Source organism: Monodelphis domestica, chromosome 3, assembly GCF_027887165.1.
Source record: "Monodelphis domestica isolate mMonDom1 chromosome 3, mMonDom1.pri, whole genome shotgun sequence".
Taxonomy (NCBI): domain Eukaryota; kingdom Metazoa; phylum Chordata; class Mammalia; order Didelphimorphia; family Didelphidae; genus Monodelphis; species Monodelphis domestica.
The window spans coordinates 502,318,620-502,336,168 of record NC_077229.1 but is presented as its reverse complement, the minus strand read 5'-3'; the positions used below and the strand labels follow the sequence as shown (position 1 = coordinate 502,336,168).

Genomic DNA, 17,549 nt, shown 5'->3' with positions numbered 1-17,549 from the left:
AGATTCACCAGGCAGGTAGGTCCTTTCTTTCTTTCTTTCTTTCTTTCTTTCTTTTATTTAGAAAAATATTTATTTATTTATTTATTTAGAATATGGTTACATGAATCTTGATTTTTCCCACCCTACTTTACTCCCCCTCCCAGGGCTGACAAGCAGTTCCACGGGATTATACATGTATCATTGTTCAAAACCTATTTTCATGTTACTCGTATTTGCAGTAGAGTGATCTTTTAACATCAAAACCCCCCAGTCATATGCCCGTCGAACCACATGATCGAGCATATGTTTTTCTTCTATGTTTCTACTCCCACATTTCTTTCTCTGGATCAGCATAGTGTTCTTTCTCATAAGTTCTTCTGGATTGTCCTGGATCATTGAATTGCTACTAGTAGAAAAGTTTGTTACATTTGATTGTGACACAATTTTTAGTTTTTTGTACAATGTTTTCCTGGTTCTGCTCCTTTCACTCTGCATCAGTTCCTGGAGGTTGCTCCAGTTCCATTATTCCTTTCAGCACAATAGTATTACATCATCATCAGGTATTACCATTTGTTCAGCCATTCCCCAATTGATGGACACCCCCTCATTTTCCAATTTTTTTTGCCACCACAAAGAGCAAAGCTATGAATATTCTTGTACATGTCTTTTTCCTTATTATCTTTTTGGGGTACAAACCCAACAGTGCTATGACTGGATCAAAGGGCAGACATTCTGTTAAAGTCGTTTGCACATAATTCCAGATTTCCCTCCAGAATGGTTGGATCAATTCTCAACCCCAACAACAGTGTATTACTAGTGTCCCAATTTTCAGGCATGTCCTTTCTAAATTTCTCTCTCTGTATGTGTAACCAAAACAGATAGATTTTTTTTCCTCATAGTATTCTTAGTTTGAGGGGAGATGCTTAGAAAAGATGTAACTTAAACTGAATGTGAAGTAGTTCATAAGATAAAATGACAGTGTTTCATTGGATAATTCAAAATTTTCCTTAGCAAAAACTTATTTTTAGACTGTTGAAATTTATATGCTTAATTTTTCAAGCTTTCAAATTGAAATTATTATAAAACATCCTTAAAATAAGTTTTCACTCAAAGGCTTAAATTCTGAATATGAAAATGTTCAATAGCAAGCATAATGTAACTATAATATAATAATTTTGCATACTGGTAAATGCTGTCAAGATGAAAGAAGAGTACCTTATAGACACATTGCTCCTCAAGTTCTCTTCTTTAAATAAACAAGAAAAGTACCATTTCCCCACCAAATGCTAAGTCATCAATGACAGGAGGAAAAAATAGAACCCACACACAGTAGTACCACAGTAGATTTTACAGGAAAAAATATCTTAAGGGGATATTACTTCTGTGTGCTGACTCCAGCATTGACCCATAGCAGTTTTAGACTCTAAAAACAACATACCAGTATTGAATGGGGAATGTCCCCTTCTCAGGTATGGGCCTGTTGAGGCTTATGAATCAGACCAGTCTCAAGGCTGGAAAAATAAAGGAAATAGCTATAGAAAGAACATTGTTACTACCTTGCGTTGAAAAAAAGAAATGAATAAATTTGGGGAAATGCAAATTTGCAGAGTTGGATGGATGGCAGAAGATAGAATGTGGGGGACATTAGAATTCTGAGACGGGCTCTGGAGGGGTTAACTGTCAGCCTGGAGAGGAGAGGGAGGAAGCAGGGAGAGAGGACCCGCTTCTGGACGTGGCTCTCCCTCTCATCCAGCTTGGATCTCCTGCTTTGGTCCTGGTCCTCTGTTGAGATCCCAGCCAGCATATTCCTTATCCTAGTGACGTCTCCTGAACTCCTAAGAAGAGAAAATGCCATTCTGACTGACTGGATCATTCCTGCCAACGGACTCCTGATCCAGCAACCAGATGTGCCACCTTCCCAAAGAGGAGGGAGGGCAGTTAGACAGGAAGGCTGGGAAAGCAGAGGGAGACGGAGAGCTCGGACCCACCCCCGAGGCCCAGAGGGTTCGGGGATGGGTAGAGGTTATTAGCCTAGGGAAACTCCCTGCCCATCCTACTTGGGAGCTGTAATCAGCCTATTGTTGTTAAGGTCAAGGAGTCGGATTTGCCTTTCTTAGAAGCAGCCGAAACAAACTGCTCCAAGACCAGCCTTGTTGAAGGGTCAATATTCAGTCTTTCAGGCCTAGTCAGTCACTCCTGTCTAGCTTCAATGATCCATTTCTGAAATTACAGGAATACAGAAAACCACTCGTCTTCCTTCCCTTTTCTGCCTTGATCCCTTTGCACTCTGCTGAGAACAGCCATCATTGTCTCTAGCCCACTGTCTCAGGGAGTGGCTTTTCCTTGATTCCAGCTACATTTTGGAGACTTCTCACCTTTCCAGGAGCTTTGCCTTCCTCAAGATGCCGCTCTCTTGGGTCGCGCTGTCCTTATTGCAGACCCTATCCAGAACCACCATGTCCTGAGAGCCTGGCCATGTTCGCTTAGCCCAAATCATTGGACTTTCTGGACGTCACTTCGTCTCCAATAGCCTTGTCTCCCCCCTCCCTGCTAAAGGCTTCCCCTTTCTGTCTGTCTTTCTGTTGATCTCTATCTATCTGACTGTCCACCTATCCTGACCCCCCCCCCAACTATGTTGGGGAGTGGTGAGTTTCCCGAGGACTTCTGTTGCTGGTTGAGGAGTTGCCTTCAAGGAAAAAAAAAACCCATGTTGTTAAAAAGTAGTATAACAAAAATGATGCCAGGACCTTGGCAATGAGTTGATTGTGACTTAAGGTGTAGAAGTCGAAGGTGCTTTAATTTTTTCCCAAAAAGCCAACAACTGCACCAGAAAGGGAAGTGGATGCCAGTCTACCTCCTGGAGCTGGAGTCCAAAGCCTTCAGTAACTACCTAAGAATATACTGAGTTTGAAAACAGTCTCATTTTATCAAGGTTTTATAAATTGTGTAGAATGGACTCTTCTCCTTGGATTTCATCTAAAAGTTGATGACAAAAGATTATAGGACCATACATTTAGGACTGGCAGAACTTCATACAGATGAAGAATTGGTGGGTTTTGTTTTGTTTTTTCAAATAAGTCATTTATCTTGATAAGGAATATGACTGCTTGTTAGATGCTTTGTTTAAATTAAGGAATTTTCTGCTAGTTTCATACTGTCTGTCTGGTGGCCTAGGAGAGATGAGTATGTAGTAGACCTCAGGTTTGTTTTCTTTCTTTCTCCATTTTGTGGACTCTTGCCCCGTGTCTGTGGAACTCTCTTTTTGTACTAGTTTTTCACTGCGCCACTATAGGCCCATTTTCATAGTCAAACCCTCTCCCTGGCCCTTAGATCAAGGTCAGCCATTTATACCAGGAAATTCAGCTCTCATTTTACCTGCTTTGAAATGAATTCCCTCTTGTTGGTTTGTTCATTTCTGTTTCCCAGCATGTCAGTAACAATAGAGAGATGACGTGTGCTTCTCCCTCTCTCCCTCCCAGTACTCACAACAAATTAAGTAGTATGACGATATGGCATTAATTTGTCCTCTAAGGGCCCTTGAATTTTAATTCTGTGATTCCATGTACAGAGTATAGAACCTAGAAGAGAAAATTATGAAAGTGGGATCTAGAATGACCTCACTGATGCAAGAAGGAGGGAGAGAAAAGTGGTGAAGAGTTCACATTTTTAAAAGCTTTTTAGAGTTCTTGTTCATAGAGGAACTTTCCCCAAGCCCTTTCATAATAAGCCCTGTGGAGTCAGAATAAAGTCAGTCTCAGAGAGGAGACTGCAGCCCAGAAGAATAGGACTGGGAAAGGGGGAAAATAGGCCCCACTTCAGAGGCCTCTCAAAGGCTCTCCCGCATTCATGAGTCTAATGGATCACTGCCCCTCGAAGATAACTCTCTCCCAACACTGGTGATGGAAAGAATAGAAAACAATCAGTAAAAGCAAAAATGCGGGTACACTTTCAATGTCTACCCAAGGGAAAGGACACTTAGTTTACTAACTATCTATGCTACTTGGGTGAGGCACTTTACTTGCTTGCACATGTTTTCTTCATTTGCAGAATGTCAACTTTAGATGAGCTAAATTGAGAATTCTTCCTGTAACCGTTCTTACAAAACAATAGGACTCTTAGGGAGGAATTGTTTGCCTTTCATGTAGAACTGTAAGCTCTTTGAGGTCCGGACACGACACGTGTTTCTTGTTTTCATGTCTCAGCGTTTAGAATAGTATTGTGCTCAAAGTGAGTATTTGAGATATTGTTGTGAGTTACTTTCCACTGGGGCTGCTGTTCTTCAAGTCTGAGAATTTTCCTCAAAACACTATCTCTAGCAATGAGTATTAAACCGCAACCCCACCCCCACCCCCCATGCTCTGCAGCATAGATTTCTAACTATTAGATTGAGCAGTAGGATGAAAGTTATGAGTTTATTTATTTTTTAAAAATTTCAACTGACTGTGCCCTCAAAAAGTATCTTTTTCCTGTAGGCATATTATACCCAGATTTCTTTATCTCCGTGCCAAGTGACACTATTCTTCACATTAGAGATTTTAGAAAACCCATGATGTCTTGCCAACATTTCAGATAAATTACTAGGGTTACATTTACAATACTCAACTTGGGCTAAAATTGATCAAAATTTCACACAATTGTGTGTTTTTTTTCCTCCTAAAATATATGAGATAAAAAATTCAATAACAAATTGGAATGCTCAGTCATTTTTGAGGCTAGTCAAAAGCAAGAGGTCAGAAGAGAATCCTGTGAAGAGCTACAATTACAAATAGAAAACCCCAGATAGCTTCCTGCTAAACCACGCGTTTTGATTCATGAGCCCACTCTCATGTGAGATCCCCACTTCAAGCAATTAGATGCTTCCTGAAATGCTTTTTGTTTGCCGAGTTTTCTTTTTGTTTTGGTTTGGGTTGGGTTGGGGGAAGAGTAAGCAGACAGTTGAATACTTTCTTCCCAAGCTATATTGGAATACGCTTTGTGCTTAGCTCAAGTGTATAAGTTATGAACCAAATAAATATTACACTGGGAATCACTAATGCCATGCTTCTCTGTTTACCAGAATGGTCATGAATTAGCTGCTACACCTCAGAATATTTGTAATGTGTGGCACATGAATATAGAAGCCCTTCCAGAATGGATGAATTATGCATTAGAAAAGGTAGGTATTTTTTCTAGACTGAAATAAATTTTTAAAAATATTTTTCAATGTATTTTTGGCACTTTAAGCATTTTGACTTGGGATATTTGTTCCATTCAGGAGAATTTGGGTTCAGAGGTTAAAAGAGTTATATATCAATTTGCTGCAAGTAGGATGCCATTAGTATGTCATCATATCAGAATTCAGTGGTTGCAGCAACCTAAGTAAAAATGCTGTGTGTTCTTAAAATCGTCGTAGAAGTATTGCAATCGATCCCATTGGTAGCCCAAAATGTTTTAGGGCCTATCACTTAGAGTTATGAAGGAATGTCTATCTTAACTAGCATGTATTTCCCATCTTTCCCCTTAGATGTCTCTTAACTGTTTGTATTTATTTTAGTACAGAAATCTTGAATAAGGGCCTAAATGTATTCTATATTATGAACACACAAGTTCCTGAAAAAGTGGTATGAGTTAAAATTCTAAAAATAAAATAAGTTTAATTGATTTGCATTATGGCATCATATGTACATTTTATCACAAATGAAAAATAAATTGTCCTCAGTATTTTAAGAAAACTGGAAAACTTTTACAATTTAAAGGGAAATATGTACGTTTCTGGGCTAATTAATATTTTCATCATATTGAAGTTATTTAAACCACATAAGGTATCCTTGCATTTTTTGAGGGAGGCCTAGTTAGTCCTTTAGTAGATAAAATAGGGATTGTGCCTCTACAGCAATGCAGCCAGAATTTTCTTTCAAGCTGTTTTGTTCTTTCATTCATCAAACAATCACTTGAAGTAAAAGAAATGACAAAAGTAAAAGCCTGAGTAAAGGCAGCTTTTCCAGCTGCGTTTGTGGGAAGAGAGAGGGATGGGGTCACACAAACTTTATCTCCAAAACATAAGGATGGAACATGAGAGGAACATGGGAATCTGGGATTTAGATTTCTGAGGAGCAGATTATAATTATACATTACTCTGTCAGACATTCAGAGGTTCACAGTCACATCTGTCAGTAGAAAGATCAAATAACAAATGATAATGGTGATATTCTTGCCTTCCTTTCTTCCCTGAACTTGACTTCATTATTGATGGATCTTAAGATTGGCTCCTGATAAACACTGATCAAGAGTAATGTAGAAAGCAGTCAGGAGTATTTCTTGTTTTTTTTTTTTGAGACCTAAAGACTTAAAAGCCATTGCATTATTAAAGGATCTGCAAACTGTCTGCCTCTAGTAATTCTAATTTGTTAACAGGTTAGTCCTTTTATATTTATTTTTAATAAAATAAAAATAAGATGCTATATTGGTTTAAGGAACACCTGTTAAGTAATTAGAAATCTTGCTCTGAATATCTTAGCAAATATTCCTTTTTTAATTAAGATAATTCAGTTTTATTTCTACTATTGTTTATTGAGACCCCACCAGATGCAATGCACTTGGAATATAAATACACAAAAACTCCAGCAAAAACATCATATTCCATATTCAGGAGCTTATATCCTGAATTTATGTCTCCAAATTCTGCTTCTGGCACATCTCTTTGATTAATTGTTCTGTGCTTTGTTCATTTTCGAAACTCTTAAAATGATACATAATTGTTTTTTTAAAATTCTGAATTCTTTATTAAGCTAGACTTCCACTGTTAAACTCTTTGCTATAGAGTAGAATCAGTTATATATAGTTACAGCATGCACAACAAATGCAAGTATGTTACCAAAATACCAAAAGGAACTTCTTATAAAGTGGTTTCCATCCATAAGGTGATCCGGGAAAATAGCTCTTGTGGAGGACTCTGTTAGACTCAGGTTTTCTCATTCTTGAGGACTCTATACATGCTTTAATTTCATTATATTTCAAGTTGCTCACAGAAATAAGATGGTACAGTTTACAGCGATCCAGTCTTTTGCCTATCTGGATTTAGACTATTTGTATGATCAAAAGAATTAAGAAATTTAGGTAGCCTTATCACAGTTAAATGATAAACCACATTTTGTAGCTAGTCTTTCAAGAATCTCCCGCCCCCCATGATCTGGTACCACCTTAACTTTCTAGCCTTGCCTCATTCTACTCACTTTTATACACACTCTACGTCTTATTCTACTATTCCCTAACCTAAAAATGTGATGATTCTGCCCATATCCTGTTGCTACATTTTGAATTCTTATCCCTAGTATTAAAGTTATCTCAAATTTTCTTAGTATTAAGGCTAAATCAAAAGTCAATTAGTAATGACTTGCCTCTGTTTTGCACTTACTGTGTTATAGATGCACAAAGAACAGGATTTTCAAAAGGTAGTAACAAACTATATTAAGAAGGTGTTTGAAGGAACCCAGGAAGCCTGGTGATGTGTTCCGATAAAGAGTAGGATAGACAGAAATTGACTTGATATTGTAGTCATAGTTTGCTACAAATCACTTGAAAAGAAGGTGAAAATAGATGAGTTTGGGGACCAGATCAGAAACCTGGCACGGGCTAACTATAGTAGTAAACAGAGAGTTGACTCTGCTGACATCTTTCTCTGCCAAAAATAAAATAAAAATTGTACAGCTAATAATTTGTTCTTAATCTACCTTATGTTTCAGCTTCAAAAGAGTAAAGAACCAACAAGGACAAATTCTTAGATTAGTTCTTATTAATAAGGGACAAACCATTTGCAGGAAGAGAAATGATGAGAAACATTGTGAAGGAAGTTACAGGAAAAAAAAAAGGAAATCTAGCCTATACCCTGGATTTTGGGAAAACAGATTTAAGAGTATTTAGAAGAAAGACAGGTAAAGTGCCAAGACTAAAATTTGACAGTGAAAGTTAGCAGAAGGCATGGAAGCCCTCTAGGAAGAAATTTACAAGACAAATGAGAAATAATTCTGATAAAAAAGAAAAGTAATGAATTGTGCATTTCATAAAGTCCTATATAGAAGTTAAGAGGCCAAGGCAGGTAATGGAATATGAATACAAAGTTATTAATTAGTCCTGTAAAGTTATTTTTAAAAGCACTTACAGTTCTAAGTGAAAATGCAAAGGAGGACTAGAAATGCTAAAGATAACAACAAAGACTTTTTGTTTTGTTTTCAAAGCTATTTTAGGATAAAGAAAATCAAAGAAGTGATATACTTACTGCTCTGTATGGATGATATAACAATAATAAATGACAATGAGAATGCAGAAGTAGTTGACTGTTTTCTCTCACAAAGAGAACGAGAAAAAATAACTAACAAATAGTTGAAACCCAAATAAGTAGAGTCATTACTAAGTGAGTACTAGTTTTAGGCCAAAGATTTTAAGCTGCTTTTGTGTCATGGGTTCCTTTGACAGACTGGCAAAAATCCTATGGATCTCTTCCCAGAATAATGTATATTTTTTTTTAAATTCAGAATTGAAGGAAATGCTAGATTTCATTTAGAGGTTAGTGAAAATTAAGATACCTTTTTTTTCCCCAACCATGTTTATGGACTCCCTAAAATCTGTTGCTGAACCTCATAGGAGTTAGTGGACAACAGGGTACTGAATTATCTGGAAACCACGATTGCTAAACAACTGTCAATGATATTTGAAAGATCCAAAAAAACCAGAAAGGATGTCACTAGACTAGATAGATTTGTGCAAATGTTCTGATTTTCAAAAAAAAGAGAAGAGTTGAGTTTGCAGACCATATGTCAGCAAGATTGACTTGGATGCTGTATAAAAATCTAGAATGCAATTAAAAGAAAGATCTGTGAAAATACCAAAAATTAACAGTGACCAAAAAAGATTAAGAATTGTTTCACAAAAAATCAATTAAGACCAATTTAATTTAATTTTCCAAGGTTTACTAGAATAGTACTCTCAGGAACATCAATAGTTTATGTAAATTTCAGCAAAATCACTTGACCTTTCTTATGTTGATTCTTTTTGACAAGATGTAGATAAGAGATTGATAGAGATAGAGGTACCTGGATTTGGAAGGAAAAGAATAGTATAATGACTAATGTTCCATAACAAATCTCAAATCCTGTCAGTATAGTTTGGATTTTGACTCTGTCCAATCTCATATTTTGGCCCTTCCTCTTATCTTGGTGACACTTTGAAATTTGACAAAAATGCTATCTATTCTAATCCAAATCACTGATAAAAATGTTAAATAGCATAGGACAAAGAACAGATAGCTGGAGGACTTGAAAGAAGACTCTTTTCCAACATCAAACATTTGTCTCAATTTGATAATACTGATGTCTTATGAATTCAAGTCAATAAATACTAAGCAGCTTATTTTGTATAGAAAACTCTCAGTGTCCTTTGGTGCTTCTTTATTGGCAATGAAAGGAGCTACACCCAGGTATCCTTCAGGGCATTGTCCTGGGCATTTTCTTTTCCTTCTATACTCTCTCCTTTGGTGATTTTATTGACTCCCTTGGGTTAAATTGTCATCTCTATGCAAATATTCTTGTATCTATTTACCTAGCACTAACTTTTCTCTGGACATCTAGTCTCACATTATCTTTGGTCATGGTGAAGTGGATATCCCATAAACATCTCAAATACAACTAGAATTCATTATTTTCTGTCCCCCGCCCAAAACAAAAACAAACCCCTTCTGAACTTCCCTTTTACTGTCAGGCACATCACCACTAGGTTGTGTCACTTAGTGTCATCTTCAACTCCTCACACCCCATATATCCAGTTTGTCACCAAATCTTGCCATTCCTGTCATTACATCTCTCAACATTACAACATTTCCCCTTCTCACTACGCACATAGCTGCTACCCTGGTGCAGGCTCTCATCACTTCGTGCCTAGGCTATTACAGTAGCCTTGTGTTTTGTGTCTCTGCCTCAGATCTCCCTCTACTACAATTCCTTCTTCAGATGAAATGCCAAAGTTATCTTCCAATAGATCTGACTATGTCACCCATCAATCACTACCATCCCTCTGCTAATTCACTAAACTCTAGTGGCTCACTGTCACCTTTACAATCAAATATATTCTGGATTTTAAAATCCTTTCTAAGCTGAACTCTTTCTACCCTTCCCAGTCTTCTTACACTTTACTCCCTTCCTCATCTTTATGATCCAGCAACATTCCTTGTTGTTCCTTCAACATGGCACTCCATCTCCCAACTCTGGGCATTTTTTTGGTCTATCTGTCATGCATGTAATTCTCTCCCACCTCACTTCTATCTTCTGTCTTCTGTAGTTTTCTACAAGACTCAGTTCAAATTCTACCTTTTCTAAGAGACCTTTCTCATTTCTCTCCTCTCATCCACTTGCTAGTACTCTGCTTGTATCTTGTATGTTCATAGTTATTTGCATCTTTTCTCCATTATGTGAGTTTCTAGGGACTGTGTTTTTTTTTACTTTCTTTGTATCTTTAACACTTAGCACAGTGCCTGACTCATAATTGATGCTTCATAAATGTTTATGATTGTTGATGATGAGGCTGCCCTTTTATAAGGATGATATTGGAAATTAAGTCTCATTATATTAGATTAGAGATAAGAAGTAGAGAATCTGGCTTGAGAAAGAATTGGAGTTTTAAGCAGATCTAAGAAAGTGTCAATTTCAAATGTTGACAGTGTGTGGGGAATGTTTTAATGATTTTTCTGTGGCAGTTGGTCTCTGGGAGAGGCAATTACTCCGAGGGAGTAGCAATTACTCTCTTTGAGTGCTGGGAAGAGGTAACAACTTTTCTCTCTCTCTCCTCACTGTCTGAGGTAGAAGGAAAGGAGGGAAAAACCTGAAGCAGCTAAGTGATTTTCCTTTTCCAATTTGGGAAACACTAGTGACTATCTATTGCTGTTACATAAATTGTTTTTATATCTAAGAAGACCAAAGAAAAACCTGGTCTTTGGTTTGGACTCTGAGTTTGCTAAGTCTCAGAGTCCTAACTTGGTTCTTGCTGAGGCTCAGCCAGCTAAACTTTGTTATTTTTATAGCTTGGAGACAAAGTTAAGAAGTATAAGGATGATAGTGTTTAGTTTATTGTAGAATAGTAAAAATTTGGGTTAGTCAGATCAGGAAGGATCAGTGTAGCCTGTGGAAACAGGAGAAGCAGTTCTTTGCAGAACCAGTAAGTTTTATTTGGATAGTATCCCTTAGAGTTAGAAGTCCTTTTTTTTTATCCTTACACTCTCAATAAATAATTTATTTTTTCATAACAAGAGTCTCCTTAGTGCCTTTATGCCTGTTATAAAAATAATAGACAAACTATAAACCAGTAGACAATGAATTAATTATGGATTATAAACTGATATTAGATACTTTGCTTGCTGTGCTTACAAAGTATCTTCAGTTTATATCAGTGAAGTAAAGCACATAAGTGAACTCTCTTCAGGGCCAGGCTCAAACCAAAAACCAAGATTTTTCTTTGGTCTTCTCAGAGTTAATATAAAAACAGCAACAGTCAATAGTATTTCCCAAATTGGAAAGCGAAAACACTTAGTTACTTCAAGTCTTTCCCTCCTTTCCTTCTACCTCAGACAGTGAGAGAGAGAAATGATGTTATCTTCTCCAAGCCTTCAAAGAGAGTCTGACTCTGCCAACTGCCAGAGACCAACTGCCACTGAAAAACTGTTAGATTTGAAATTGACACTGTCTCAGCTCTGTTTGAAACTCCAATTCTTTCTCAAGTCAGCTTCTCTACTTATCTCTAAACTAAGATAAAGACTTATTTTCTGACATCATCCTTATAATTGCCCTGAAGAGAAGTTCACTTATGAGCTTCACTTCAATTATATAAACTGAAGATACTTTGTAAGCACAATAAGCAGAGTATCTAAATCAGCTTATAATCAATAATTCATTCATTGCCTATTATTTCACACCTTGCTCCACTCCCAGTGAGGCGGTATGACTCACGAGGAAGCTCAGAATTGGAACATCAGAGACTTAATCCTACCCATATATAGCAAAGCCCCTTCTTAAAACGTACCTAACACATGGTCATCTAATCTAGCCTTTGCTTGAAAAGCCCTTTAGTAAGGGGAAACTCCTTCCCAAGACTGAAAATTCAACTTTTAGATTATCTCCTCCTAAATCTACTCCTCTTCAGTTTTCACTCATTGCTTCAGTTCTTCCCCTCTAAAACTAACTTTCATCTCTCTTCCACATGATAATCCACTGTGTACTTGAAGATGGCCATTATTTTCCTCCCAAGTCTCCCCAAACTCTTTATTAGAGTAGTGTGACCATGATGGTCTAAAGCCTTGGGATCGTGACATATAAACATCAGATGAAATTTAATGTGTAAAATGATTTGGAGTAAAGAAATAAACAAGTATAAAATATAAAAGGCATAGATAATAGTTTGTCTAGAAAAAAGATTGGTCATTTTATTTATTTTTTTTTAGGTCTGGTCATTTTTATAGACTCTGTAGCAGTTAAAATTAGTTTTTTTCTGTTAGAAGTATTAAATTTTTATGAGGTTTATTAAAGATTAAGAATTAAGGAAAATACAAAATAAGAAATAACGTGCCCAGGAGGGCCAAAAGGCTCATTCAGTTTCACTTATACTACATCTCGAGAGAAGCTTGTGCATTTTAAAGCATTTTAAAGGCAGAGTGCATTTTAAAAACCCCTCTCTCCTCGCCACCCAGGTGATGACCTCACCTGAGATTATGGGGAATTCTGGGAGCTACCAAGGACTCCTGGGAATTGAAGTCTGGGGTTCAAATCTCCATTTTTACATTTCTCTGTATGATCCTCTGGAGAAAAGGCTTTTCCCAAAGGATCATGAAAACATAATCAACTTAAAGATTATAATAATTTGAGGATAAGAGAAAAAAAAACAAAACCAATAATTGCTGGACGCATTGACAAAAAGCCAGTTAGGGGGCAGTCCACTTTGCCATGAAAGTATAGATACAAATAAATGTTCAATCAACCACACCCAAAGTTCATTCTTGATCTTCTCATGCAACTTGTGGTCTGGAGGCATCTTCGTGGTGTCTTCTCCAAGCAGTTCAGTTTCTGGATTCAGAGAGGTATCATGTTTCTTTACCTAAAATTCTTCTCAAGAGGAATTTAAACTTTTCAATTTAAAATAATATTATTTTTTACATTTCCCCATGAAGAGGTTGATTGAAAAACATGGGATCACTTAGGGATGCATGGCTGAGTTATGAGGTATATGAATCAATTGGTAAAAAGACATCAGAAAAATCCAAATAAAAAGTTCCAAGTAAAGGAAAAATAAATCTATAACAGGTCCTTGAATCAGGACCCAATTAAATGGTCTAAACAATGATGCATTTACTCAGTCAGTAGCCAGGACTACAGAAAATTTGCGACACTATGAAAGACAGAAAAAAGGACCAGACTATAGGAGCCAGGTTTGGAGCCAAGTTTGAGATACTTGTGTGTAAGTATTTTCAGAGTGAGTATGGACACAAGGAAGGCCTATGTCTTAACATATGTTAAATATCTCAACCTTGAGTCTTCACACTAGGTTCAAGACCTTTGTATTGGCTAGAAGTGCATCAATACATCCTGGATTGTTTATCTTTGGCTGTATATAATGGCTCTTTTGTGTATATCTTGTCCTAGAATCAGACAGAATCATTAAGTAAAGTCCCATAAATTTTTTAAACAATTAGTGGCATCATTTTTATAGACTTAAGCTCTTGGGATATGCATTGACATTATAGCAAATGTATTTTAAACTTATAGTACTGCAAAATCAAAAAAGCTAAAGAAAATCTTAATGCTGGTGACATGTGCTTCAAATATAAAAAGGAGAGAAAAAATAAGACTGAAATAATATATTGCACATGCAAGAAAAATATAAGAGTTTTAAAAAATTCAAAAATATAGCTTATAATCATTGACACACTGTGTCAGGTAAGAAAATATAGAATGCAAGGCTTTCTCACCAAAAATGAGATCCATTTCCCCTTCATATCTGGCCATGAATCACTGTGAATTTCACAAGGTTTTTTTTTTTTTTTATATAAAGAACAGTAGTACAAATAAGTGGTATCAATATCCCCAAAATTCTCAATAGCCCAGTTAATTACAATAGCAAAAAAAACACTATAATTTTTATATAAGTTGCTGTATAGCATTTAAAGAAAATGGATGCTTGTCACAAGTTTTTACAGACAGCAAATCTTTCAACCTTGGTAAACATTTTTAAACAAAGTAAAACTTACTTTGGGTTTAGAACATCATCAAGATATCTAGATATCATTCTTGTGGAAGTTAAGTAGTGAGCTAAAGAGTGATAAATGAGGGGTGTTCCTTTTTGGAGGCTTCTAGGGGTACATGCCCTGGGATTAACTGCCCAACTTCCATTCACATTTTTATATGTGGGGTTTGGGGGTTTATATGCAGGAGTTGGGGGTTAAAATGTATTTCACTTCAGCTATTTGAGTGGGCCTTACTTCGTATTAGGGGCAGGCAAAAATAACCAGAGGTTGTTAAGAAAGTTTCTAAAAATCATGTCTAAAGAACCCTTAAAATCAATTTGAGATATTTAGCACTTTAAATTTTCCAAAGGTTGTTATACAATTGTAGCAATTTTCTGATGGAGTTCATCTATCCTCTTTGTGACAATGTACAAAGTCAAAAATAGAAAAGCTATTTTTATATGGGCTTATTCAATAATATTTGTTCAGTATGGTTATAGGGGAAAAGCAACAGAATATAACAGTAGTTAAAACTCAGTACATTAAAATGATTCAGTATAACAGAATGCAGTATAATGTAATGCAGTAATATATGAACTTAAAATCACAAAGTTAAATCTTAAACAAAATAATCAGCAAAATGCAATAAAATACAGAGATTTTTATAAAACATTGGAGTCTGAAATGCCTTAAAAATATAATCTCCAGTCTCTTTAAAGTTCCTTGGGTTTTTATCCATTAGGTGCTTATTGTCAGAAGGCAGATTGGTAATGGTTAGGTGATGGGGGTTAAGGGACCCGTCCAGGGCCACACAGCTGGGAAGTATCTGAGGTCAGATTGCAACTGAGGACCTCCCTTATCTAGGCCTGGCTCTCAATCAACTGAGCCACTCAGCTGCCTCCCAAAGTTGGCTGAAGAGTTGCCGGGAGCTGAATTTTTCCCCTGGCACACAGGTGAAATAAATGAAATTACCAGTACAGTCAAAAGATAACCTTTTAAATAGCCCATTGCTTGTAAGTTCCTGTTTGGAAAAGTCTCTTCCTTCTTTCCCTTTCTTTCTCCCCTCCTGTGATCCCCTGCCCCAGTCCACGTGGAGGCTAATCGTAGCCTAAAGGATCACCCAATTTTTACCAGCTGGTGGAAGTGAGTCCTGGGCGTGGGGTGATGAGTCAGAATTTCTGGGCTGAGCGGTTCATCTGGGTCGGGATTGCAGGCAGCGGGGCAGGCTGGGGATCTTGCCTGCTAGGTAGAGAGCCACGTCTGCTTGGAAGTGGAAGTAGGAAGAGAGAGCGAGAAGAAAGCAGAGTGCACTTTAAAAACCCTTCTCTCGCGGCCCAGGTGATGATCTTACCTGAGATTATGGGGAACTCTGGGAGCTACCAAGGACTCCTGGGAATTGAAGTCCGGGGTTCAAATCTCCATTTTTACAACTCATAAGCTCAGTATTTGTCAACGTTATGATATAGCATCTAAAGAGCTTCTTCCTTCCTGAGCTATATTGAAAAACATCGTATCTAGTACTGTTGTACTCTGACCTGGTCATACTGTACTCAGGATTGTTTTCAGTTCTGCTTGCCTGATCCTGGTCACACTACCCTGGATGCTCCCCAGCTTAGCCGTGTCCTTCCTCAAATGAAGTACCCAGCACTTAATACATTCTTTGCATAGAAAATGTATAATAAATATTTGATGACATGAATCAATAGGCTATGTCAGCATTATCAAATTGGGCAGCTGAAATTCAGCCAAGTAATGAGAGATTCTCCAGCTAATGAGACCTGGTTTGCACAAGGGGACATGGCTGTCCCAATTATCTGAACAATGACATCATTCAGGGCCAGTCTCATGCTTTGGCTGATTGAGTACTCATGTGACTCAGATTAGATGGACTACCAGTTATTACCATCTGCCCTGCCTATGCCTTGCAGTCCCCCACCACAGTCATTTGACCTAGTTCTTTAATTTAAAGATTCCTAGACCTTGCCATTCACCTACCGGATGTCCCTTAGGACTTTTGCATCTTAACATGTGCCCCACTGCTAAAGTTTTCTATATCGCCTTCCTCGATTAGAGGGTAGACCTTTTCACTTTTTCACTTTTTATTTCCAAAGAACTTAGATGCTTTCACATGGTGCTGCTTAATAAATGCTCGTACATATGTTTATATAAATAGGTTTTGAGAATGTGAAGAAAATAGCCAGTTATAGCCCCTTCCCCCATTCTCTATTTGCTGATGCATGAAATTCTAGAAATGAGGTATAAACCTTATTGATTCCTTCACTTCATTATTTAGTATATCTTTAAACACCTGATGATTGGTGTGGTGTAATTCCTGCAATGTTAGATAGGAAGTTGTCCTTTAGAAGCTTAACAATGCAATTAGAAGTAAAGTATAAAGTGCAAAAGTAAAATTCCTGGAAGGGGGAATATAATGGCTTTTTGTTAATTTGTTTCACACTAAGGTGAAATTTACTTAAATGATTTCCTGAAAAAGTTTTGATTGTAGGAGAGAGGGGAAAGAGCAGAAGGACATTGTCAAGGGGAAAAGGGAAGAAAAGGGCACAAAAAGGACTAACTAGGTATCTGGAGATACACTCTACTAACTTATTTAGCAGTGGTTTGTGTTTGGTGCCCTCCTGTTTTCCTCTTTGAGATCTTTTCTCTTCCTCTGCTAGCCTCCTTTCTCTTCCCTGGAATCTGTTCTGCTGTGCAATCCACCTCTGCCCAAGCTGTTATCTAAACATTATACTTGAGAAATCATCTGATAAAGGAATCCTCCTAAGATCTATTACCTGAAAATGACTTCTCTGTGCCCCTTCAGTCATATCCTAAGGCAGCTACTTTAAGACTGATCATGTGTCTCTAAACCAGGAGGTGACTGAAGAGTTTTGCCGCTTCAGGATCAAGCAGTTTCTGCTATTAAGATAAAAGTGGACTAATTGTGTGCCCTTGCAAGAGTGTGCATATGTGGGTGATTTACCAGATTTGTTATTTCATCTGTGTAGGGAACACCTGGTAAGAACTTCCTTAAGAAGTGCAGAAATAGTATTTCCTGAAAGGTCCTGTTTGATTTCCTCTTCGCAAAATTTTCAGAATATTTTTATGCTATACAGAGTACTAAAGATTTTTTTAAAGCACAGAAACATTCTTTTATAATTCTCTAGTAAGCAAACACCTAAAGTAAAGACCACACCTAAATTAAAATCCTTTCTATAGGAGAAGAATCCCTGACAAAATATATTAGAGACTGAGAATGTGGGGGTAGGAGAAGAGTGGTTCTGACCATCTGCTTCCAGTGAATACGATAATTTTTTTGAAGTTAAAAACTTGAGAA

The 17,549-nt window shown here is 37.1% G+C and overlaps 1 protein-coding gene across 8 annotated transcripts in view; it reads left to right on the top strand.

Moving 5' to 3' along the window:
- RNF180 (ring finger protein 180) overlaps positions 1-17,549 on the top strand; it is a 241,463-nt gene that overhangs the window by 47,751 nt on the left and 176,163 nt on the right. For all 8 annotated transcript variants that reach the window (XR_008917944.1, XM_016431313.2, XM_016431310.2 and 5 more), the window contains one exon: positions 5,036-5,134. Coding sequence is in view for 7 of the 8 variants with exons in the window: in XM_016431310.2 (XP_016286796.1) it covers positions 5,036-5,134 (99 nt within the window). In the remaining variant the exon portion in view is untranslated. The remainder of the gene's footprint in view (positions 1-5,035; positions 5,135-17,549) is intronic.